Source organism: Silene latifolia, chromosome X, assembly GCF_048544455.1.
Source record: "Silene latifolia isolate original U9 population chromosome X, ASM4854445v1, whole genome shotgun sequence".
In the NCBI taxonomy this organism is placed as follows: Eukaryota; Viridiplantae; Streptophyta; class Magnoliopsida; order Caryophyllales; family Caryophyllaceae; genus Silene; species Silene latifolia.
The window spans coordinates 244,689,254-244,714,787 of record NC_133537.1 but is presented as its reverse complement, the minus strand read 5'-3'; the positions used below and the strand labels follow the sequence as shown (position 1 = coordinate 244,714,787).

The window sequence follows — 25,534 nt, the reverse complement described above, 5'->3', positions numbered from 1 at the left end:
GTACCATCATTGTTCTCTGTGTCGCTCAACGGCTCATCGTTTATATCCTCTCTCAATGATGGAGTGATATTTGTGCTTTGTAAAGTTGGTTGCTCAATATTGATGACATCACCTAGAACATCATTCTTGTGTGCTCTGTTCACCTGTTCTTCATAGGACGAACTTAGATCTCGTATAAGTGATTGAATAACCTGTGTGCTTTGCATTGTTGCCTTTTTAAAATTATTGAGAACACTTTGTGCGGTAAAACCTGTAAAATAAAGGAAATTATGCAATATTTAAAGTAGGTAGTTCACTCGGTCATAGTCATTGTTATAGGATGTCAATAATTTTTTTTACTGTGATGTTGTTTGATTTCATTAATAATTACATTATAATATTTCCGATGCAAAAAAAAATTGTAAAACTAAAATTGAAATATATTTAGGGTAGTTAGGTCTAACCGAGATGACTTGCCAAAGTTGGAGCACTGTTTGCAAATATGTTTCCTGACAAATGCATTCCTCTACTCAAATTGTATCCGTCTGCATTATAAATGCTACAATCGTTTATAGGATATTCGCTAATAACAAAATATATGATTCTGGGAATTGATTTTTTTTTTATTGTACCTGTGCTGATGCAGCTCAAAGGTGGGGATGAAGTAGAAAGTTCATCGAGCACAGATCGCGGATTTCTAGATCCCTTTTCAGATAGGATATAACTTCTCCTTTTTCTTGCGTTGTTGGCTTTTAGTTTGCGTGTCAGTGTATCAATATTGAACACTCCTAAACATACCAGAAAGCAATATAAATACTGTCACATATTTATGCACAATCATATTAGTCATCAACTATTGTCTTTAACGAAAAGTGGTTGTTACCGTTAAAATCCACACTTAAGGGGTCGGCTATATCATAAGTGTTACTGTGAAATGGAAATGTTGAAGGATAACTCTGTAATTGATGTGAATCTTTTGCATTCATCGATGACTTATTTGAAATGTTCAATTTTCTCTTCCTTCTTGCTATACTTGCGCATAAATAACATGCTCGCAAACCTAATCATGAATAATCTCAATAAAGGCATTTTCAGAAAGATGGGATGTATAATTGTAATTATAGTTTAACAGAATGTATGATGTGAACATTATTTGCACACATTTAGTCCCCTAATTGAGCCTATTTTGCATACTATTATAACATTTTATGGCCATTTTATCCGTCAAAACCTTCCTATTTGCTTTTCTAGCGTATTTCATATGTTTTGTAGAAAAGGAGATAAATGAGGCGGAATTTCCCCCTCTTGCATACATATTTGGAAGATTTTTTGATTATATTGGATGGACTAGTATGAAGTGGAGGCGAGAATAATGGCCAAGTATGTAGGAATAAAGAGTATATAGATGGATCATAGGGTTAAAAAGTAAGAATGACGAGAGGGAAGGCATCACAAGAAGAAATTGCTCGAAACCTAAACCAATAATTGCTCATTTGGCTCTGAAAGTATGCTAGATGGAACAGCGTCGAAAAAACAAGTGATCTACGCTTTTGAATCACTCTAATAGAAGTCTGAATGAGAAAATGACGTCTGTTTTACAATCCGAGGTCAAACAAAGAAGCTGTCCGCCAATCCGCTCGTCCCGAGACCCAATCCGCTCGTTTGCTACAGGAATCTGCTCGTCCACCCTCCAAATCCGCTCGTCTTCCCTTATTTTTATCCGAGCGTCCCGTGCTTGAATCCGCTCGTCCTCTGCTCCAATTGTAACACCCCCATTTATTTAAAGGCCTGGACTAGGACTCCTTAGATAAAGAAGGGTGTTACCATCTCGGAAATCCGAGGCAGTGAATAACAAAGGAAAGATAAACAATATTTTAAATTAAAAGTTTATAAATGTTTACATCTGAAATGAAACAAGTCTCAAACTGAAAATAAAGTCTGATAACTAAACAGAACTAAAAGTGGGCTAGCTCTAAGTCAGGCAATCCAAGCTCCCTTCCCATCCAGCTCCTATCTGTCTCTGAGGTACCTGTCAATCTGCTCCCCATTAAAAGGTTCATCGCAGGTGTTCACGAATACACAGGGTCAACCACGAGGTTGAGTAGGGTAATACAATGCAACAAGTATGTATGATATGCTTGCTCCTCCGTCACCACCACCATCTCATCGCGACTCATAACCCGTACAACCCAGCCATACCGATCCCCGGTAGACTATATATCGACCGTAGCCGATCTGCCAGCTCACAGCTGAGGACACCAGAGCAAGTCCTGCAGAACCCGCCTGGGCCTTATCACAACATCATCATCACCACACCACGTCACCACAACCTCCTCCATCTCCAATGCATATGAATGCTCAAGAAATTAATGCAACACAATATGTATATCATTGGACTGGTAAATCATAGAATCATGCCGGTTACCGAATGTTGTGATAATATACTCAATACGATTAATTCAGTCAAGCACATTCCAGGATATGAATCATAACATGAATCAACAACCACGAATCAAGTCAACGTTCACAGTTTGGTCATATGAAATACAAACAAGTCAACACAATTCAACAACAACGATAATAAGTCAAGTGTATTTCCCTACCTTTTCGCAATCCAAGCACACAAGCAATCAATTATGATCCTTCACATATCCATCACCTACATAACATAATTATGTATAATTACCACCTACTCAATCAAATAATCATGCACATAACCTAGACTCATCATAACTTATAAGGAATATCAACTTAAAGGACAAACACGATTTTTCCTGATTTTCCAGCACATGACAGACTCGGAATAAAATATATAACTAATTCCAGAAAAATCAAATTGATACAAGGCCAATTGGATTGGAACCCCATGAGTCTTAGCTAAAAATTATATCTAACGTGTTTTTCTCAAATTCCAAACTTATCAAGGGTTTTCAGACTGATTTCCAAAAACTGACAGAAACCGTCGCATAAAAAGTATTGATTCATAAAACGAGTTTAAAACATCATTTTGCAGTAATTCCAAATCCTATTATCATATAGACTATACAAAGATGATGTATGAAGAAGCCTCATAACTGAATCGACATAAAAATTAGGGTTTCAAATCATTTTCCACAACCAAATCAGATTCGCGGACTTTTCAGCGACATGTTCATAAATAAATCACCTAGGACAAACCATAAAGAATTTGACTATGAGATTTTATATGCATAAACTAGACATCAAATAAACAGGACTCTCTTTTCAAACTTTTTGAAGACGAACACTTTAAAACAGTATAAACAATGGAATGAAATCGACTTACAAACAGGGAGATCGAATTAGGTTGGAATCGATGAGAAATCTTCAATCAAATGAAAGGCTCGACAATTCTTCTTCCTCTCCCTCTCTCTAGGTTTAGAAATGGTTTTATAAATCATAAAATGAAATTATAAATGACTCAACTGTTAAAAGAGGGGAGAGGGAGAGCGGCTCTTAGATTAGGTTTAGGGTAAATGATGGTTACATGTTACGGGTAAGGCAAATGGTTTAAACTGGTATGGTAATTGGGTAAATGTAGATGGGTAGATGGGTGATACGATTCTTGACCCAAAAGACAATATGTGATGTAGCCTGACTCAACATATACGATATAAACCCGACTTAATAACATTCACGATATTACGATGCAACCAATATGAAATGTATAATAACTAATATATAATAATATCTGTTTAATCGATTATATAAGATACGGGGTATTACACCAACAATCCGAGCGTCCCGACCCCTAGGCCGCTCGGATTCCCTTACAGCAACTTTCGTTTTCTTCTTTCTCCATTAAAGATGCGCATATTTTTGAAAGACTAGCAAAAAGGAGACTAGCATCTTTCTTTGAGAGGAGCATTTCCCTACTCAACAATTAGCATTGTTAGTTACTATTTTACCCTTGCTTAACCTAATGAATCCCTACTATAAATACCCCATTTGTAATAATCAAAGGATCAAGTTTTTAGATTAGACCAAGTTCCCATATTAGAAATTCCTCTTCGATTAGATTAGGAGTAGATTAGAAAAGATTACTCTTTAATCTTTCCACAAATTACACATTAATCTTTCCTTAATTATTGTTCAAGTTTATTATTCAAGTTTATTATTGGGTAATTGAAAATTATTGGGTTATTATTGGAGAATTGACAACTCTTCATCAATCAATCAAGTTTCTTCTATTATTCTTTGCTTTAATATTTGGATCATCTTAAGTTGGTATAATTCTTTTACCCTTTACACTTTATTGTTTATTTCCTCATTCTCTTATCATGTTTACACTTGTTGTGATGATTGACACCATTAATGACATGTTTACCATGATAATAAGTGAGTAGTCTCTTAACTAGGATTAGTGGGTAATTAGGGGAAACCAACATGGGATTAGTCATGTTTAATCTAATATGTTTTCATAATCAAATTGCTTGCTTGCTGTGATCTCAACTTTATGCACATGTTATGTTTGATGAAATGCTAAGCCTATGAATCCTTGCATTTTTACCCATCTCTTATCTACTCAACAAGACTTGTAAAATATAAACCAACTCGAGTCTTGTTAGACCATGCATAGAAGTTGAATAGGAGGAAATTATGTCGACTTGTAGGTGTTGTACAATCTAATCGATTCAGCTTCGGGACCCAACTCTTCCTATGAACTGTAAGACATAAACCAACTCGGTTCCTTTACAACATTAATTGCTTGCAATTTTGTAAACATGTTTGTATGATCAACACCATGAATCCCCTATTACTCCATGACATTCTAGTGCTTTTAGTCATTTGTTTACATTTCTTAGTTCATTGTTTGCTTTATTTTATTGCTTGCATTAGCCTAGGACACAACTACAAACCCAAATCAATCGTGACACTAGCCTAAATTGAGGTAGATAGACTTAGAACCCAAAGCACACCGTCCCATGGATCGACCTCGACTTACCGCTAACTAGTTGTTTGTTGAGTATTATAAATGTGTTTGATTGGATGTGACCCGACGACATCACACCCATCAATGTAATTATAGTTTAGCAGAATATATAATTACCATGACGCTGGTCCATAAGTGGAACGCATAGAGAAACATGGACGTCAGGTCTTTCCATCTCATTGTATTTGCTTAGTTGTAATACTGATTGTCCAATATGTTCGACGTGTATGATGGGTTATATAACACAATGAATGTTGAATATATGGTAAAAATAACAATTAGTTAAAAGTATGTGATCATAATAGTATAGATGTGAGATTAATAATGAATACCTTGACTGTTTTCAGTCATGGGAGCTTTTCCTTCGTCCTTACTCTTACTATTATCATTGCGCTTTGAGTCGCTGTTGGTTAAAATTTGTTGAGTCGGAAATGGCAGTGACTTCTCTGCTTATTTGTTATTCAAATAACACCATATGAATATTGTTGGTCACTTAAATAATATCATATGCACCTAGCATAATAAACTTTTACGTAAAATGATAGGATATCCTGGCTTAAGTATTTGTGAATGTATTTAGAGACAGACACAATATGGGAAAGGGTAAAACAGACATAATAGAGATTTAGGACATAATTCTATAGGACGTAAATGGGAACTTTATATTTTTTCACCTCGATTACTTCTTCTGAGATTGAAATTGCTATTGCTTATATCTGTCAGAGGTGTGGCAATAAGACACCTATTTCCAAAACCTGTGTATGTCATCATAAGCACACGATAGAATATGAAAAGAGAAAAATATATGAGAATCATTAGAGATTTAGGTTAAAGGACTTTGTTTAAAATAATATATAAGTTGGCAATTTGTTAAATACCTTCAGGGTTTTCAGAAATAATAGCTTTTTCTTTACTTCTACTTTTAGAACTACTATTGAGGTGTGTGTCCAAGATGCAATCGAGTTGTTGAGTTGGATATGTTGATGAACTATCTGCTCAGTAGTTAATATTATTACACAAAACATGGTTAGTCAATAGGCAAATGTCATATGCACCTATCTTTCATAAATTATCTTTATTTATATAGCTTATGATGATGCTACACTTTTTAAGATTCAGATATACAATAATAATTCTCATGCAAATTATATAGATAATATAGTCTTTCACCTCTCGAGTTCACTAAGTTTTGAATATGATTATGGCTACTATGTCTCAGGTAGGTTACCTATATCTGCTATAGGTGTAGAAAAATGACATATGGTTTGTTATCTGGATTACCTTGATTCTTCATAATATCGTATGTGATCTGAATTTTGATATCAGGATTATCTTGATTCGTTACTCCTTGAATGTCTTTTCTTTTCTTTTGACCGTGATCAGATGAAGGTGGATCCATAATGATAATTTGTGTCTAATTTTGTGCAGGCTAATGGAGTGACATAACGATTATATATGAGTGGCTGTTAGGTTTCAAATGTTTGTAGGAGTTTTTTTTTGGCGCAAAAAAAATTTAATGTTAAATTTTGGATGCAAAAGATAGGGCAGATGTTTAAGTGTCTTTTGGCGCACAACGATTAAAATTTTAAATTAGAAAATGAACAGATTTTTCTGTATATAAGGATATTACTTTCAAATTTAATTTTGGTTTTTGAGGGAAAATTAATGTTTTGAATTTCTGTATAAGTGTCTTTTGGAGCCAAACGATTAGCGTTTCAGATTAGGAAAACTATTAAGCTTTTATGAAAATGAGCAGATTATTTCCAATTTTAAATTCTGTTTTGGAGGGGAAAATATAATCCATTGTTTTGAATTTCGGTGTAAATGCCTTTTGGCGCCACATCCAAGGACACTTTGAAATAAGGCAATTGAGTTTTTATAGAAATGTTCTAAATTTGTGTCTAAGTGCGTTTTGGCGCAAAGCGTTTAAATTTTCACAATAGAAAATGAAGGTTTAATGTATAAGACGGCAATAATTCTAAATTGACAGTGACATTATGTTTTGGTGTATTTGGGGTATCTGGTAATCATATTTCGAACATAGGCCTTATACTTTTTTTGTGCAAATGAGCTAAGTATTTTCAAATGCTATATATTATATGGAGTAGTGACACAATGGACACATTTTTCTGAATGTGTCTCTAAGTGTATTTTGGCGCAAAGCATTTAAATTTTGACAATAGAAAATGAAGGTTTTATGTATATGAGCAGCTAATTCTAAATTGACAGTTACATAACGTTTTGGTGTATTTGGGGTATCTGGTAGTCATATTTTGAACATTGGCCTTATACTTTTTTTTTTTTGTGAAACAGGTTGAAAAAACTGCATAATAATTTCGTGAAACTACAAACAGAGGGAATTACACAAATGCATATGGTTATGAAGGTGAAAAAGGTCTCACTTTTTATCTTCATCTCTGACAACTCCTAGCATCCTTGAGACCCTCCTTTTAAGAAGAGGAGTATGATCTAGTACATCGATCAATTGACAATCAGTGTCACCAGCCTCATCCTCTTGAGGATATTATCTGAAAAAATACCAAAAAAAAATCAAAAAATAGGAGTTGGAGTCATAATACAATAAATAAATTTAAATATATATGTGAATAGGAGAAAAGAATACCATGTCCCCAATGTTAGTGCCATCTTCATTTTGGGTGATTGACTCCAGTTCTGCACTTGTGTGAGACTTTGGTACGTTTGTACGGTCCTAAGTAATAATACAAATCATGTTATAAATTTATACTTCTGTTGTTTTATGTAGCAAATTGATGTGTTCTAAAATTATTATAAATACCTGTAGTGCTTGATATTTCTCCTCCCAGTTCTTCATAACCTCCGGATCATCACTCATACTAATCACCGTGTAGCTTCGCGACTTTTGGTCAATGTTGTAATCTTGCTTAACACGAACCTTAAATACATACCTCTTACCAATAAAAATTGCTAAATCTTCAGGAATCTTTGTTTTTTCCTGGGCAGCCAGAAGTTCTAAAGGAGACACTTTGACTAATGTCTTGATGTGGTTTTCAAAGAGGGTGAATATTGCACAGTCATTCAAAAGGCCAACAACGTGATATATTACTTGGTACCTGCGCATGAAGGTATGAAAATCAGCTCTTATATTTGTTAATTTTATTCTGAAATATTTTAGAAGTATGTGTTTTTTGTTAATTGACAAATATATTACCTTGGAACATTAGTTTTCAATCCTTCTGTGCAACCTTCACAGTCTGCCTTCTTACAATACCAATGGTTAGCCACATGAAGTTGACACTTCGTTCTACATATCTTGCACGAATCATAGTACCATCCAATTATTGTATCAAGATCATCTATATTTGCAAGTGTCACATAATCACCAGCCTGTTTTTTTTTTCAAGAGGATTAACACAATAATTAAAACAATAATTATAGTAGTCGAAAATTGTATATTAATGATAACCATCTATGTGGAATATGTACCTTTTTGCATTTCTTGATTTCCTTGATGCTGACTATATTATCGCCCGAAAGAATGTATGTATCCTCATGAGTGATCCGAGTTATACGGGATGCCACTCGATCGTTACCCTCCATCAACCTATAAGATATATGTAGAACACTAAGTTTATTATGGAGGGAATAGAAAATGTAGTCAACATCAAGGAAAGAGAAAATCTTATATAGGGCAGAGAAAATGTATACAAATTTATCGACATCTCATTTTTCTTTAATGCATATGTCACGATATAAGATAATAAAGTTTATCTTTGCCGCATACCTTGATGTCTGCACCCTCACTTGTCTTGTGTGAAACATTAATATTTAGAATGCCTTAAATAATCGGTGAGGTCAGGTTCTTAATGTCATAAATACCTTGGAAAAGTATCCGTTGTGCATACAGAATCACCATAATTGTTGGTTCACTTGATGGATTCTAGGTTGCAATATACTCGTCTATTTCCTTGGTATATTTCCCCCATAAAGAGCACGCGATTTGTTCACCCCTACAATTGTAATTAGTTTGTTCTAAGTCAGATAAAACATTTTGTTTACTCAGTAGGTAAATTATTTCTAAATGAGTTAGAGATAAGTTGTGAAACAGCTAGATTAAGAAAAATTAAGAAAAATAAAAGTTGTTACTCCAGATTCTCTAGTTTGATTGTCCTGAGTGGACGACCTCCGGTAGTTTGCTTCACTTCTCCTACTCCGACGAAATGACCAACAACATCTGAAATGGAAATACAATCATCTACTGTCATGCATTTATTTAATGTTTAAGAGTCGTACATATATTGTGTGATTATTGAATCAAATGATGAGTAATAAGACGTTACCTATGAAATACCTGTTTAAAGTTCATTCGCAACTATATCACCAAACTCATAGATGGAAAAAACCATACATAGGGATGGTAAGGTTTGATTGTAGTACTAAGGTACCAAATTCAAAGTGCAAACGGAAGGGATGAGGGGTTGTAATTTCTGATCCAGTGTTTGCAGATACGGTAAATCCACTTAACCTGTACGCGACACCTTCCACTATCCTTGGATCAAATTGATCAATTATCAATTTTCTGACTGAAGCTTGAATGATATTATTCTATAGGAAAATAGGAATGATAAATGTCATATACTCCCTCCATACCACACCAATGGCAGAAAATTTCCTGTGTTACGTAAACACCACCTCATATTAATGATGTGGTGTTACCCACCAATACAATTTAATTAAATTGACATGTAAAAATAGTAAAATAGTCTTGCAGATATTTTCCAAACTATTGAGATTCCCGTATGATCCTCAAATATCTCCCATGATTATTAGTGGTTTTTCCAAAATTTACCGCCAAAGCGAACTAAAAGTATGATAATCTACCGCCAAATTGCCTTTATAATATTCCAAGTTGACTGAAAGTGTATTCATATTGCCGCCAAATTGTCTATACCCTATATTATATTGCTTCCCATTTGTTAATCAGCCGTATTGCAAGTGATTAACAAGCATTAAACTACCATTGAAGTGAATTGTTCTATTATAGTGTGATCTTCATACTTTGCAGTCATACTTAATACTGTGAAACATGAATCAAATGTGAACGATGACCGTCAATTTTGCGAACACGAACAAGGTACGTCTGTTATTTTACAACGAAGTAGGGACGATGTGATTAGGATTGGTCCCTCTGTTAGTAGTGAAGAAGAAGCATATACATTTTACAATAAATATGCAATTGAGAGGGGTTTTAGCATCCGTAAGCATGTTTTCCGTCGTAACAAAGAAGGAAAAATCACTACACGCACATTTGTATGTTCAAATGAAGGAGTATCAAATGCAGAATCTGAAAATCGTTTGGATACTCGGACAACGTGTGAAGCGTTCATTAGGTTTAAAGAAGAGGGTGGTATATGGTCTGTTGTTGCCTTTTATGATGAACATAACCATGAAATGGCAGCAGACGACGAAAAACACTTATTACGGTCGGGTAGAAAAATTGAACCTGCTGATGCATCCGTTATATCATCGATGGTTGACGCAGGTTTCGGACCCGCTCAAACATTTGCATACATAGCAAGTGAAAAAGGTGGAGAAACGAAAGTCCTGTTTACATTAGAAGATCTAAATAATCATATCCGCACGAAAAAAAAGGTCCAGTTAGAAGCGGGAGACGCCCAAAGTCCGGTAAATCATTTTTGCATAGAACAACAAAATGATCCCTTGTTTTTCTACACAGTACAATTTGATGAGGACAGCCACATGACTAATTTCTTTTGGCGCGACGGGAAATCATTAATAGACAATGAGTGCTTCGGGGATGTGATCATTTTTGACACTACGTTCCAAACTAATAATTATGGTATGATTTGTGCCCCATTCACTGGAATTAACCACCATAAGAAAAATGTTGTGTTTGGATGTGCTTTTTTATTTGATGAAACTATTGAGACGTTTGTTTGGTTGTTCAAAAACTTCTTACAAGCAATGGGTAATAGACATCCGACAACTATTTTCAATGACCAAAGCCAAGCTATGGCAAATGCTATCAAAGAGGTATTTCCAGATACTAGACACCGTTTATGTTTGTGGCATTTATCTCAAAATGCTGGAAAACATCTAAGTCATCAATTATCAGTTTCTGGATTTAAGGACATTTTTAATAAGTTTGTCTATGGTTGTGGTTCTGAACTTGAGTTTGAGGAAACTTGGTCAAAAATGATAGCTGATTACGATCTCACAAATCATAAATGCTTGGCACGTTTATATGAGCGTCGGAGTAAATGGTGCCCAGCATTTAGTCAAGATATATTTTTTGCTGGGGTAAGATCCACGCAAAGGAGCGAGAGTACAAATAGTGTAATTCGCAAGATATCTTGTAAGACCATGCCATTAAGTTGCCTTGTTCATCATGTACAAAAGGTGGCTGAGCGATGGCGCTCCAAAGAGAGAAAGTTAGACTTTCGTTGCAGGATGGGAAAGCCAAAGTATGCTGCTCGAGATAGTGGAATTTTGAGACAGGCTGCTGAGGTTTATACTCTTACTATTTTTGATGAATTTAAGAAAGAGTTTTATGATACATTGCACTTGATCGTAAAATGTTATGCCAACGATGATAATCATTTTTTTCATGTCATACAACAAGAGACAAAAACAGTGGAATTTGTCGTGATGAAGTTTGCTCCATTGAGTGGTTCTGTGACATGTATATGTAAGAAATTTGAATCAAAGGGTTTGTTATGTTGTCACGCCTTGAAAGTTCTAAATCTATATGGAATGAGTTTGATTCCATCTGATTACATACTGAAGAGATGGACCAAAGATGTGAAAAAAGGAGCAAGAATAGTCGAATGCGCTAGCTTGAATGATGGAACATCGAAACATTCTGTGACACTCACGAGAAGTTACTTAATGCAGAAAGCTTATATGGCCATAAACCAAAGTGTGCTAGATTTCAATGGGGTTAAGATTGCAGAGAAGTATTTATCAACTTGGTTAAAAGAGATAGAAAACCATGTTGCAAATATTAATCTGTCTAGTGATAGTAGTTCTTCGCAATCAGACGATGATGGTACTGGTGAAGTCGAGACGAACATAAATCAGGTTTTACAAGTGAAAAATCCCACAACGAGAAGACCATTGGGGGAATCTAATGCAAGATTGAAAGGAGCCCTTGAGAAGAGAAAAAAATCGACAAGTAAAGGACACACTTGTAAGTATATCAACGATAACCCTTGCACTTTTGCCCAAGTTGTCATCTTTATATACTGATTGTCATCTCTTATAGAACTTTCTGGTATGTAATGTATTTTGTTTGTTTTATTGCTATCTTATCTTGCAGATGACAATTGAGAGCTTTTGATCGATGAAAAAAAGACGAAAGCAACTGGATTATATTGTGGCAACTGTGCACTTAGTGTTCCACTCCGAATTAGAATTCTATTATTAGTTACCTTAGTAGAATTTTAGTCGATTTATTTAGCTTTCAGTAGTCAAATTAGAAGGACATATTTCTTTTTTTTTTTTTTTTTTTTTTTTTTTTTTAAGCATTTGTGTGTTCTTCATAATTCCAACTTTATATTGACTATCATGTGATTTTTTAATTCATACTCTGCTTAGCATATGTAGCAAGGTAGTATTGCACTTAAAAAGCAAGCAACACTTACAGAGTTACATGTATTATTTTCATATACTTGTGCAGGGACAAATTTGCAATTTAATTAGTTTTAGGCCAATTCCCAAAAGTATAATCGGCTAATTAAGAGTTAGTGGGGACAAAGAATCTTTGCGGTTAAATAATATCTTCAAGGATTATTAATTGATTCTCTTATTATATTTGACATGGCAGTTTAATCACATCTTATTAGTGGGTAACACCACATCATTAATATGACGTGGTGTTTACGTAACACAGGAAATTTCCTTCACCAATGGTAACATTGACTTTTTCACACTTGTCGAGACACATTTTGCAACGTAAATATCTTTGATTACACATTATTAAAAATTATAAAAATTTGATATTCTTATAGCATTCATGACGATAAATCAAACAAGATCTCACATGACTATATTTTGTCTTATAAATTAAGAATAATATCGAAGATTCCCTATGACCATGAATAGTGGCAAAACAGTCAATGTTACCATTGGTCTGGTATGGAGTGAGTAATATATAATTAATATAATATAATAAGATAAAAATAAATTATAATTTAAATTTTTTAAAAATTACCTCTGTATCCAGTAAAAGCATTTCGATACTTCCATGTTGGTTAGGGGCACGAAAGTCGGGACGGTACCATTTCCGCACAACGCTAGCATGCAGAGATTGGTTCCCTGTTTTTTCTTTCAATTGGGTTATTGTGGATGACACAAATGTGTTTTTTCGGGTCATGCATGCCACTTGAGAGTTCTTTTGAGCCATTTTTTTGCGAGTAGAGATGGTGAGTTTTTGTTTTCTGTGTTTTTTTTCTATGATTGCTTAGTAGTGTTTGAAAGATGTTTATTTATGATACGTTCTATTTATATGCGTTTTTAAAAATATTTACCACTATAAAATATATTCAAATATCGTTTATTTTGTGAAATTGTAGTTGTAATTATATGTATATGATTTGATTAATAGAAATCTTTCTAATAGAATATCCTATTATCATAGGAGTTATCAATTGTATGTTACTTATTGGTATTTAATTTTAGTAATAATATATTTAATATTACTCATCAATCTTTATGTCAATCTTTGACCAATTCCGTTTTCATATAGTCAACATTTTGATTTCAATTTTGATCCCTTTTGTGACGTTGCAGATCCATTTTGGAGAGGAAAATTATCTTTGGAAGGAATCTTTTGTGATTGTTATCCCTAGCAATCACAATAATTACGTAGAGAGCAGTTATGTCATCTCAAAAGGAAAGTTTGGTGTGATTAATTTTATTATTATACTAAGTTATTGTTATAATTATATATAGTTCAATATTTTGTGGAATAAAATATATTACAATATTTTATAAAGCAGTTGTTTCATGCAGTTATTTTATGCAATATTTTCTAATATTTTTTCGAATTAAAATATATGAAGTATATCGTTCTGATTTTTTGCAATATTTTATTTTATGCAATATTTTCTAATATTTTTTCGAATTAAATATATGTGAAGTATACCATTTCTATTTTTTGCAATATTCCGTGTAAAAAAAATATATTACTTGTTATGTAATTTTAGAGAGTTTTTTCTGTGATTAACTCTTATCATATCTTTTTAATTTTAATTAGGAAAGATTTTATCTATAGTTAATCATAATAGTATATATTTTTTAGTGTTAAGATTATGCATAATTAGTGGCACGATATTAGGAAAGAAATAATAATAATACGGGAGATTGTACTTCAAAAAAAGGAAAGAAATAGGAGAGGATTGTAATTAGTGGCAGAACGTTTTTATTCTTTGAGGTTGTTCTCTATTATATCGACAAGTCAGCCTTATTGTAATGTGGTGATGCCATGTCATCTTGGATGTTGTAGGATTAATATATAATATGATTAGTATGTGTAATATGTGTAATATGGGTAGTTATTGGGTAATAATAAGGGATTTTATATTGTATAATAATGTAGGATGTGTTGTGATGGTATTATGTGAGTTGTTTAGGATGAGACAGTTTTATGAGACATAATCAGGTCGGATTCAAGTGGCGTGTCAAGATTGCTAAAAGGTAGGTTAATCCTACTCGGTTTCAATAATGTGTGTATTGCTTGTGTTATTGTTAATGTTGTAATTAGTCTCACATGATTAGAGCATTTTCATTATAACATGTTTAGTAGTTAATAGTATTGCTAAGGAGGTAATTATATTGTCAGAAATGCATTATAACATGATGTTGGTCTATGATGACTTGAGGAGTCATAATCATTTGAGAAATGGGTATTAAGGCATGTGTGGAAGGTGAACTTCATAGTTAGTCTTATGTGATATGTTGTGTTGCATATTATGCCTTGAATATTGTCGTACTTGTTGAGGCTGCGGTAATTGTTGAGGAGGCGTAAGACGATTGGGAGACCATCTAACGCTTGAGTCGCCTCTTGTAGCTTCCCACACCAAGAGGTATGTGCCCATTCTGACTTGATTACGGAGGGACTGGTGTGGTTGATGCATGACGTCTGGCAGGTGATCTGGTTGGCTTCCGGACCCGGTACCACGGACGTGTTCTGAGTACCTATTTAAAAGATGTGGTGTCGTGGGCGTGTCCGTGGTATCAGTGTGGTTATGGGTACGTCTAGGCGTCTCCCATTACCGGTGTGGTGATTGTATAATCGTGCCCCGTTCATTTCAGTAACTTATTGCATTCTTACATATTGCATCGTGTCTTATGCTTATTTATTTAAAATGACTTGTTTGGGTTGTGTGTACATTGTCACCTATTTCCAGGGTGGCCTATGTCGATCCATATGGTATTTCCATTCATATGGGGAGCAGTCATTTATAAGTTGTGTTTGGTGTCACGCGGGAGACGGGACGAGCTTTGGACTTGGATGCGAGTGTCACTTAATTGGAAGAGTATAGTAGTCATAAGTTGTATTATTTCTTTTATTCATTCATTCACTTATATTTATGTAATCCACTAAAAAATTTATTTATATTAAATATTTCTCAATTGCGACTCTGATTCACCGCCTTAGAAAACCGAGATGGTAACATCCTCTCATTACTTTGGCTGGGTAAGAAGGGGGTGTTACTGTAACACCCCCATCTACCAAAGTGCCTTACCAAGGCCTACCTTAGCCAATATAAGTGCTACCATCTCGGTTGCCAGTGGTAGAGTATATCAAATAGACCATAAAAGAACGTTAAATTAAAGTAAGTGAATGTTTAGTCGGATACAAACTACAATACCAAAACTGAAATACAAATCCAATAAAAAGAAGTGATCGTCTAATATGGACACAACGAAAGCTAGCTAGCACTACGCCAAATCTGGCAATCAATAAGGAGCGTATCACAACGGTTTAATGCATTTAATAACGACACCTAGATTACCGTTTTCCAAATATTGGCGAAAACCTAGACCGCGATAATGAGAATAACGGTTTCCCACGAAAACTATGTGACAACGGCTACTTAACAAACAGTTATCAAAAACGTTTTTAACGGTTTCCAAAAGCTCGTTATAAATCTCTCTTATCAACAATTGTTAGACAACCGTTACCAATTTAATAAAACGGCATTTCAAAAACCGTTACTAACTTAGCACCAGTAACGGTTTGTGGTACCCGTTGTTATGTTATAGATACGGGTTTCTTGTAACCGTTATCCTTTTCAATTATGAAAGAACGGTTTTTCAATTCAATCGTTGTCACTATTGGATTAGATTTCTCAGTTTGACCACTGAATGCAAAACTTTATCAGAACTTTAATAAATATTCAATTTTACAAATTATATACAATTTGACCAAAATAATTCTATAAACATGTCTTCATAATGGTTTAGGTCAAAATCTAAATTATCAAACATTTACTCTTTAATTTCTCTCTAAAAAAAGTATGGCTGGTGTATCAGAGCTACAATCACGTTCTCGTTACGCACAACCTTTTACTTGCATTCTCCATAATCTCTCGGTTCGTTATGATGTGAATGGAAAGGATTTAAACCCTAATTTTGGGTGGTTGACGCAAATGCTTCATGACTCCGGTTTCATTGCGGTTAAAAAAGTGTACCCTGTGTTTACAAACAAGCAAGGTTTTTTAGACTTCGCTTTTATCGAGTTTGACAAAGCTAACTGCAATGATAGTTTTCGTCAGGCAAGAAAATTAGGGGCTAGATTTGCGGGGAAAGATGCGGGGAAAGAGGACTTCTATTCGGATGCAAGACAAAAGGGCCCTTATCTATGGGTTGCGACCCATGTTGATCATCTTGTGCTGAGACATTACAGGAGGCATCACATTTCTGCCACCGTGCCTATGTCATGAGAGAAAGAGGCCATTCCACCTGCGCTGCCCGCTGATGATGAAGAGTCGATCTACGACTTGATCTATGCCGAAAATGGGCATGAAGACTATCCTAATACTTCATCAGATTTTAATTAAGTCTTTAATTATTATCTGACATTATGAGTTGTATTTTGATTATGGTGGTTATTTGAATTAAAGTTTAATTATTTATGATATTTGTTACGTTTTTTGTTACCCATCCTCTGGAATTCAGAGAAAATATCACTAGAAAAATTATTGTGTCCTCCGGGAGTATGGTACTCCTTACACTCAAAGGCGATCAACCAAATAAAATATTATAATGACTAACTTTCTACTTATAATAATAAAAAAGAATGGAAACTGCATAATAACATAATAAGAATTGGAACCGTTATAATAATAATAAGACAAAATGATAACGGTTCTTTGTTAAGCCTTTATCATATTACATATATCAACAACGGTTATTTTAAAGTCATTGTCATATTACAGCAATTAACAACGGTGTTTCTTAAAACCGTTGTAAAAACAGATCCACTGTGAAATCTGAAAAGTTTGTGATTTTAGTTTACCAATGCATGCCCTATTATTATTTGTTGTTTGACCATTATTCACCTCATGCATGCATGCACAATTACAACGGTTCTTATAAGAACCGTCTTAAATTATGCAACTCTAAAAATAAATGAAATTTCAATGGTATTAGTAATAGAATGACTGATGGTGAACAAGTCATCTTTGTCGTCGTCGCCGTCATTAATCTTTATAGCTTAAAAAGGGTAATCTCATTTTCATAGCTACTGGCTTATATATGGGTCGTACTTGGATGATTGATGGTGAAATTGGTGATACCATTTATAATGACGGAATTGCTGAATTTTACAATTTCGTTAGTGAAAATTTTCATATCCACTCATCACTCCCCTGCCCTTGTAATAGATGTGGCAATATTAGGGTTTTGCCTATCCCAGATGTCAAAATACACTTTAAAAAGAATAGTTTCAGTAGAGATTATAGGCGTTGGATTTTTCATGGAGAATTAGAGGATGAGGATGGGGAATCTGATGTAGAGGTAAATAATCATACACCTGAAACTGCTGGTTTAGATATAGGGGATGGGGGATATAATGTGTGTGTAAACAATCGTTCACTTACACCTGAAGTTGTTTTAGGTGAGAACTTTGCTAAAGATGATGGATTCGATGATTTTGAAGCTCCCAGTGATGGGGAAATAAATGCTGATGATTTAATTGAGAAGTTGAGTCAATCTGAAATACCTTTATTTACTGGTTGTAAGAAGTATACTAAATTGTCCGCGGTGGAAAAGTTATATAACTTGAAGGGGGCAAATGGGTGAAGTGATAAGGTTTTTACGGATCTTCTAGCTTTACTATGTGACATACTTCCTAACGGTAATGTTTTTCCGAGTCTGACATATGAGGCTAAAAAAATGATTATAGAATTAGGCATGGAATATGAGAAAATACATGCTTGTCCCAATTACTGCATATTGTACCGTAAAAATTATGAGAAATTATCATATTATCGGCGATGCTATGTATGGCGTTATAAGACTAAGGAAGGGATCTCAGCTAAGGTGTTGTGGTATTTTCCAATAATATCAAGATTCATAAGGATTTATTTGAATGAAGAAGATGCAAGAATGTTGACTTCACATAATAGTGGAAGGATTGAAGCTGGAAAGATAAAACAACCAGCGGATGGTCGACAGTGGAAAGAGTTTGACGCTAAATATCCTGAATTCGCCAAAGAAGCAAGGAACTTGCGTCTAACACTCTCCACAGATGGAATGAACCCTCATGGAAACATGAGTACACTACTACAAATCCAGGCAACTACAACGCCCCTTTAACAACGATTATTCACGAAAATCACAATAGACGTTGTAGAATGTATGGCGCGAATTTTACTAAAATAAATTACAACGGGTATGGTTATAAAAACCGTTGTTATTAGTTTTAACAACGGGTCACCCATGCACAACCGTTGTTAATAATTTGGCGCAAAATTGGCGCAAATTTAGTGAAAAGTAATCACAACGGTTATTTTTGAAACCCGTTGTTAAAACTTATTTAACAACGGGTGTTTTTTATAACCGTTGTCAAAACATATTTCACAACGGTTGTTGTTTAATAACCGTTGTCAATACCTTCCATACTATAAACCACACAAACACAAGTCTGCTGCAGCCACAAAACACAAACCTTAATACACAAACACAAACCCAAAGAAGAAAAAAACACAAACACAAAACACACACTTTCTCATCGTCTCTTTATCTCTTTCTCATCGTCGCTTTATCTTCTCACCGTCACCGTTGATTTCATCGTCTCTTTACGTACGTTCCTGTAATTATCGTGTTTGTTTCATCGTCATTATTTTATTGTTCTAATTATTTCATTTCAATGTATGTGTTTTTATCGACCATTAGGTTCCGTTCAAAGATCTGCTAATTATTTCATTTCCATGTATGTGTTTCTAATTATTTCATTTCCATCTTCTTTGGCGTCCTTGACGGATCGAGCATGTTTTAGCGATTAGGGTTTGGAGAATATATTGAGATAATGGAAATGCATGTTAGTTGAGATAATGCAATGTATTTATACTAATGTGTGGTTCTTGAGTTGTTTTTTAATTAATATATATGTTAGGATATTGTGCCATATATGTTAGGAAGTTGTGCCATAATCAGATCTTGATGATGACTGATAGATCTATGGAGTTGAAAAAATGGAAGCAAATCAAACAAGCATAACTCAACACTTTCAAAATGATCATTTCATTTAATTTTAAACCAAATACATTACAAAGAATTATCGAAATCAAAAGATGTATAATAAGCCGGAACAACCCCGGTTAAGCGTAAAAAGCGCTTCTCAACCTGCCACCAATCACGCCACTCTGGTATACCGCTAACTTCCGGGTCATTGGCTTCATATTTTGCAATAACAGATTGAATATATGCAAGGACACGACTTGCATGTGGAGATAAGGTTGGAAGAGTACAACTCAACATATCTCTCGGCCGCGACCAAGTTGCGAGTAACAGGCCGACTAGGGTATGAAGATGATGATGATGATGAGGCTTTGTTGACAAGCCGGACTGCTTCACGCCTCTTAATCCAATAATTCCGTTGATGTTCAAGGGATGCTTTGATTAATGGGTATTGATCGGCGGGAAGCCCGGCGAGAACCTTCCCATCATCTTCAATCGTTTGTGTAAGCCATTCTTCGTTGTTGATAAAATTAGGGTTCATTGCCATGTTGTTTCAATTAATGAATGTTAGTAAAGGATGCTTTAATATGTTGGTAAAGGATGCTTTAATATTTATAGCTAGTAATATTTAATTTAATTTTTTTTTATGTTTTAAGAACAAACAACAACGGTTATTTACAAACAACCCGTTGTCTTTAGTTATAACAACGGTTTTGTATATTAAAACCCGTTGTTAAAATTTTGCCCCCAAAATTGAGTCACACTTTCCACAACGGGTTTTTATATTTAAAACCGTTGTTAATAGTTTTAACAACGGTTTCCCTAAGAAAACTAACCGTTGTTAAAACCTTCTACAACGGACGCTTTAACAACGTCCGCTTTTTTATATAACAACGGTTTTTGACCGTTGTTATAGCCTGTATCTGTAGTAGTGATACCCAACACAGTACTTGGCCATCTATAATTTGCCCCCATGGGTTTGCATGAAACGGAAGTATCTAATGTTGTCTTTGTTGATATCTGTCCCTCGACAACCTGGAAATGTCATAGATGTGTATTTAGAACCACTTCTAGATGATCTGAAGATTCTGTGGGAAAGAGGGATACCAGTGTTTGATGGTTATAAGAAGGAAAGTCTCAATCTGAAAGCTATGTTATTGTGTTCAATAACTGACTTTCCGGCGTACGGCGATCTTTCTGGACATACTGTATATGGGAAAGAGGCGTGCCCATTGTGAGGGGGGGATGTTGAATCCGAATATTTGAAGCATTATCGCAAGCATGTGTACAGGGGAAATCGTCGATGGTTATGCCCTGATCATCATTATCGTAAACTTCACAAGGCGTTTAATGGGTGTCCTGAGCAACGTGGGAGTCCTCAGATTTTGAATGGTCATGAAGTGTATGAGAAAGTGAAAGATATTGAGATAACATATAGGAAGAAGGGACCTAAGTTGTCTACTCGTGGTTATGAAAAAACCGTATTTTTTTTACCAAACTTCCGTACTAGCGTGACCTCCCGGTTAGACATTGCCTAGATTTTATACACATTGAAAAGAACATTTGTGATAATATAATCAATACTCTGGTGAATGTTCTGGGTAGGACAAAAGACAACAAGGCCGCTAGGGATGATATGGTTGAAATGGGTATTAGGCCCGAGCTGGCAGCTAAAACAAAAGGAAATCGGACTTTTTTGCCGCCTGCAGCTCATACTCTTTCAAAAAAGGAGAAAAAAGAGTTTTGTAAATTCTTGCATGGTACTATGGTACCAGAGGGCTATTTGTCTAATATTAGAAGCCTTGTTTCATTGCAAGACCTAAAATTTACTGGTGTAAATTCACATGACTTTCATACATTGATGCAACAACTACTAGCTGTGGCCGTTCGTTCCATTCTACCTCCAAAGGTTCGACATGCTATAATTAGATTTTGCTATTTCTTCAAATCAATGAACAGTAAAGTCATTGATCCCGATGAAGCGCAAACTTTGCAGGATATCCTCGTCATCAGGCTTTGCCAGTTTGAAATATATTTTCCTCCCTCATTTTTCACTATCATGGTTCATTTGACTATCCACCTAGTCCGGGAGGATTTGTATCTCAGGCCAGTGTATTTGAGATATCAGTACCCATTCGAACGATTGATGAAAGTTTACATTGATTACACATCTAATAGGTATCGTCTAGAGGGGTGTATTGCTGAGCGAGCGATTATCGATGAAGCTCCTTTGTATTGTTACGCGTACCTCTCCTTGGAGGCGTTAATTGGAGCTCCTACGAATCGTCATAGTGACTGGATGAATGGAAAAGGTGTAAGGGGTCGTGTTTCCAAGAATATGTCATCTGACATGCGATATAGAGCTCATACATACGTTCTTTTTAACGATGATCATGTCCAGCCTTACAGTATGGAACACCAGCGTTACCTTACGGGAAAACACCCTCATAAGAACGAAAGGTAGTATGCAAATGAGCATTACAAGCAATTTAGTGGCTGGTTTAAGGATACTATTTATGATGATAACAACCCAATTGATCATTGCTCAACCAGCCTACGACATCTCGCTTTCGGTCCCGATGCTCGTGCAACTTTTTATAGCGGGTATGCGTTCAATGGGTACACTTTCTACACCCGCATTAAAGATGAGGCGAGCACAATGCAAAATAGTGTAGTTTACGTAGATTCTGAGGCAATATACTTTTCTAGTTTAAAGGATAAAAATCCTATTTTGGATACAATGCAATATTATGGAGTTATTCAAGAGATATTGGTTTTAGACTACATGGATTTTGAGATACCTTTATTTCGGTGCAAGTGGGTTGACAACAACAATGGTGTTAGAAAGAATGATTTAGGATTCACATTAGTAAATTTTGACAAGGTTGGAAACAAGGACGATCCTTTTATATTTGCGTCAGAAGCAAAACAAGTGTTTTATGTTACCGATCCTATGGATAAGAAGTGGTCAGTTGTTCTATCTTACCATCGCCGAATTCCAGATGATGAAGACGTCGAATTTGAAGGACTTGATCACAGTGCTATATCGCAATTTGGTAATGATGTTGAAAATGTTAACATTCCAAACATATATACACGAGATGATCATGATGAAGATATTTGGGTTAATGAAGAGACTAGCAAATCCAAAAAATGTTCCCGGCAGCCCTGATAATATCAGCAATCCAATCAAGATATCTTACGTCATGTGTAATTATTGTCTTGCTGTTATATATGAAACTGATGTTGTAAAATTTTTCTGCTGTTGCAGCGTGCGGGTTAGGGAAAATTTGTACCAAATGATGCTTTATTTCTTGGCGGTAAAATCAAACAAAATGAATTATTAAATACAACGATTAAACCTAAACCATTGTTCAGGACGTGTACAGTTATAACGGTTCAGACCGTTGTTATCTATATAAAAATGATTCTTTTATTTCTTGGCGGTAAAATCAAACAAAATAAAATATAAAATAAAATGGTTATACCTAAACCGTTGTTCTGGGAATGTACAGTTGTAACGGTTCAAGCCGTTGTTATATATATAAAATGATGCTTTATTTCTTGGCGGAAAAATCAAACAAAATGAAAATATTTAAGACAAGGGTTATTTCGAATCCGTTGTAGATAGTACTAATCAATTACAGTTTCAAACAAAACTCTTGTTTGTTTGGAAACAAAATACAATGGTTTTTCTTATACCGTGTTTATTACTTTCCATTAAACAAGGTCTTACAAGGGTTGTATTATTCACACATATATATACTCTGAGCTTCCCCTCCCCCACATAATATCCTCAAACAATGAGCTTTCCCTCAACCACCAGCCTACCCCATCGTCGTCGCAGTCATCGTCATCATCCCCATTGCCGCCGCCAAATCAATTCGGATTCTCCTCTTTAAAGAAGTAAGAAACCCTCCTCTCTAGAGATTTATTTGTTATTATAAGTATGCATTATTATTATTTGTTTATTAATTTCTACTTTAGATATGGTCGAAAAGCAAAAACGAAACGATGGAAATGCGTCAGGCGACGACTCAGGTGATGAGAATAATTTGCAACACACTGCGGGTCGAATGCGCCACAGGCTTTCCATAGAAGCAATAATTCAAAGATACCTAATCCTTTACAATGGGATAAAGATACGGGGCTGCCATATGGTGAGAATGCCGGGTATTTTGCGAGTTAGATTGGTTGTAAGACAGTATGTGCCTCTCGGTATGCCGCTTATCAGTGAACTGAGTAAAATACGGAACACCATGCTAATTAACAGAATAATGTTATCTACATACAATAATAAATGCTTTAGCTGAAATTATGTTACTACTTGATATGTGTATTAGCCGAAACACTTGTACCAACTATGCTCATCATATATGGAGTTAGCTTATGTTGTCCGCGAAAATTATGATAAGTACCTAAAAAAAAGACAGGGGAAGCCCTCAGATCTTGGAAGTTAAAGATTGCTGAGAACCACTTGTTCAACAAGGAAACCGGGGAGATGAACAAGAAATCACCAAAAAAGAAGTATCGGTATGTCAGTCAGGACAATTGGGATAGCTATATCGCTTATAGGCAGTCTGACAAGTTTAAGGTAACTTAATAATAATAAGTAAACAAGTATACTTAGTTTAGTGTTTGGTCATGCTTACGTTTCTTGATACAATTTATTTGATGAAGGCTATGAGTGAGAGGAACAAGGAGAACATTTCAAACAAAAAGACCGTCTTTTACGGCTCCCGAGGTGGTTATAGATTTATTAAGACGAAACTTGTAAGTACATAATTCTTATAGTATTAGACTATTAGGTGTTTTAGTCGGATGTTATATATGTTCATCGTAATCATACATATTTTGAGAGGATATCAATATGATGAAGGAATTGTAGGCAAAACTTGGAAAATTCAGTCGTCACAACGCTTGAGTGGAAGGTCACACTCCTAGAAATGGAAAGACGGAAAATGAATATGATAAGAACATCAAAGAGAAAATTGTAAGTTTGAATAAATATGTCACTTACTCACTCCTACCACTGGTGGTCGGAGTTATATAATTGTGAGTTGCTTAATGGTTTTATGTGTATGTAGAGGATTTGTGTGAAGGAGGTACAGGAAGGAAAATGAAAGCCTCAAGGCCGTGATGACATTCTTGCTACGGCAATCGGCAAAGTAGGTCATCCAAGTCGTGTGAGAGGGGTATCGACGCATGTTGATATCACTAAGTATTTTGGGAAAACTACTCGAAGGATGATGAGTGGTGATGATTCCAAGAAGGTAACCGTATAAATACTGTATTTGAACTAACGTAATTTATAAATATATATGCTGACATTAATTTCTACTACACAGCTACAGAAAATAGCCAGGTTGATGCTGAGAATGTTGGAAACTGGGGAAAAGCCATCAGAAAAATAGTTGGATATGGTTCACGAAGTCATAAAGGAAGCAGAGGAGGAGGAGGAGGAGGAGGAGAAGGAGGAGGAGGAGGAGGAAAAAGAGGTAATAATATTTATGTCTTATATACAGTGTGTTATATGATTTGGAAAATCAGTACGTGTTATATGGACAAGTGTTAATGTATAGAAGGAAGCCAAGGATGACATGGTAAGGGAGAAGGAAATGGCAAAGGAGACCGAGGTGGGAGTCGAGGATCGATATCAGGCTGTTGAAGAGGAAGAGGAAGAGGAAGCCAGGAAAGTCGTGACACAGGATGAGGTAGAGGTAGTTGATGATCAGATGTTTTTCTGAACACCGAAAAAGGTAATAGCTGCTTGTTTATAATTATTCATATCATACATGTTTTTTACTTATGAAATTTATTAAAGGTAGTGAATGTATGTGTACTAATTGATTAAAGATGACGTGAAGGGCGATTGCAAGGTGGCTTGTCATCTGTTCTCTTTACAGGGGAAATAGA

At 35.1% G+C, this 25,534-nt stretch overlaps 1 protein-coding gene across 1 annotated transcript; it reads left to right on the top strand.

Moving 5' to 3' along the window:
• The first annotated feature begins 9,301 nt into the window (after nt 1-9,301).
• LOC141619867 (protein FAR1-RELATED SEQUENCE 5-like) lies at nt 9,302-12,178 on the top strand. The gene is made up of 2 exons (XM_074436890.1): nt 9,302-9,326; nt 9,975-12,178. The coding sequence occupies exons 1-2, from the start codon at nt 9,302-9,304 to the stop codon at nt 12,176-12,178; spliced, it is 2,229 nt and encodes a 742-aa protein (XP_074292991.1).
• Nucleotides 12,179-25,534: the final 13,356 nt, after the last annotated feature.

Bases quoted from the DNA above. Each gene is read 5' to 3' on its own strand.
- LOC141619867 (XM_074436890.1), top strand. From the start codon at position 9,302: ATGGAAAAAACCATACATAGGGATG. The intron at 9,327-9,974 runs GTAAGGTTTGAT...CATACTTTGCAG, and splicing joins AAAAACCATACATAGGGATG to TCATACTTAATACTGTGAAA.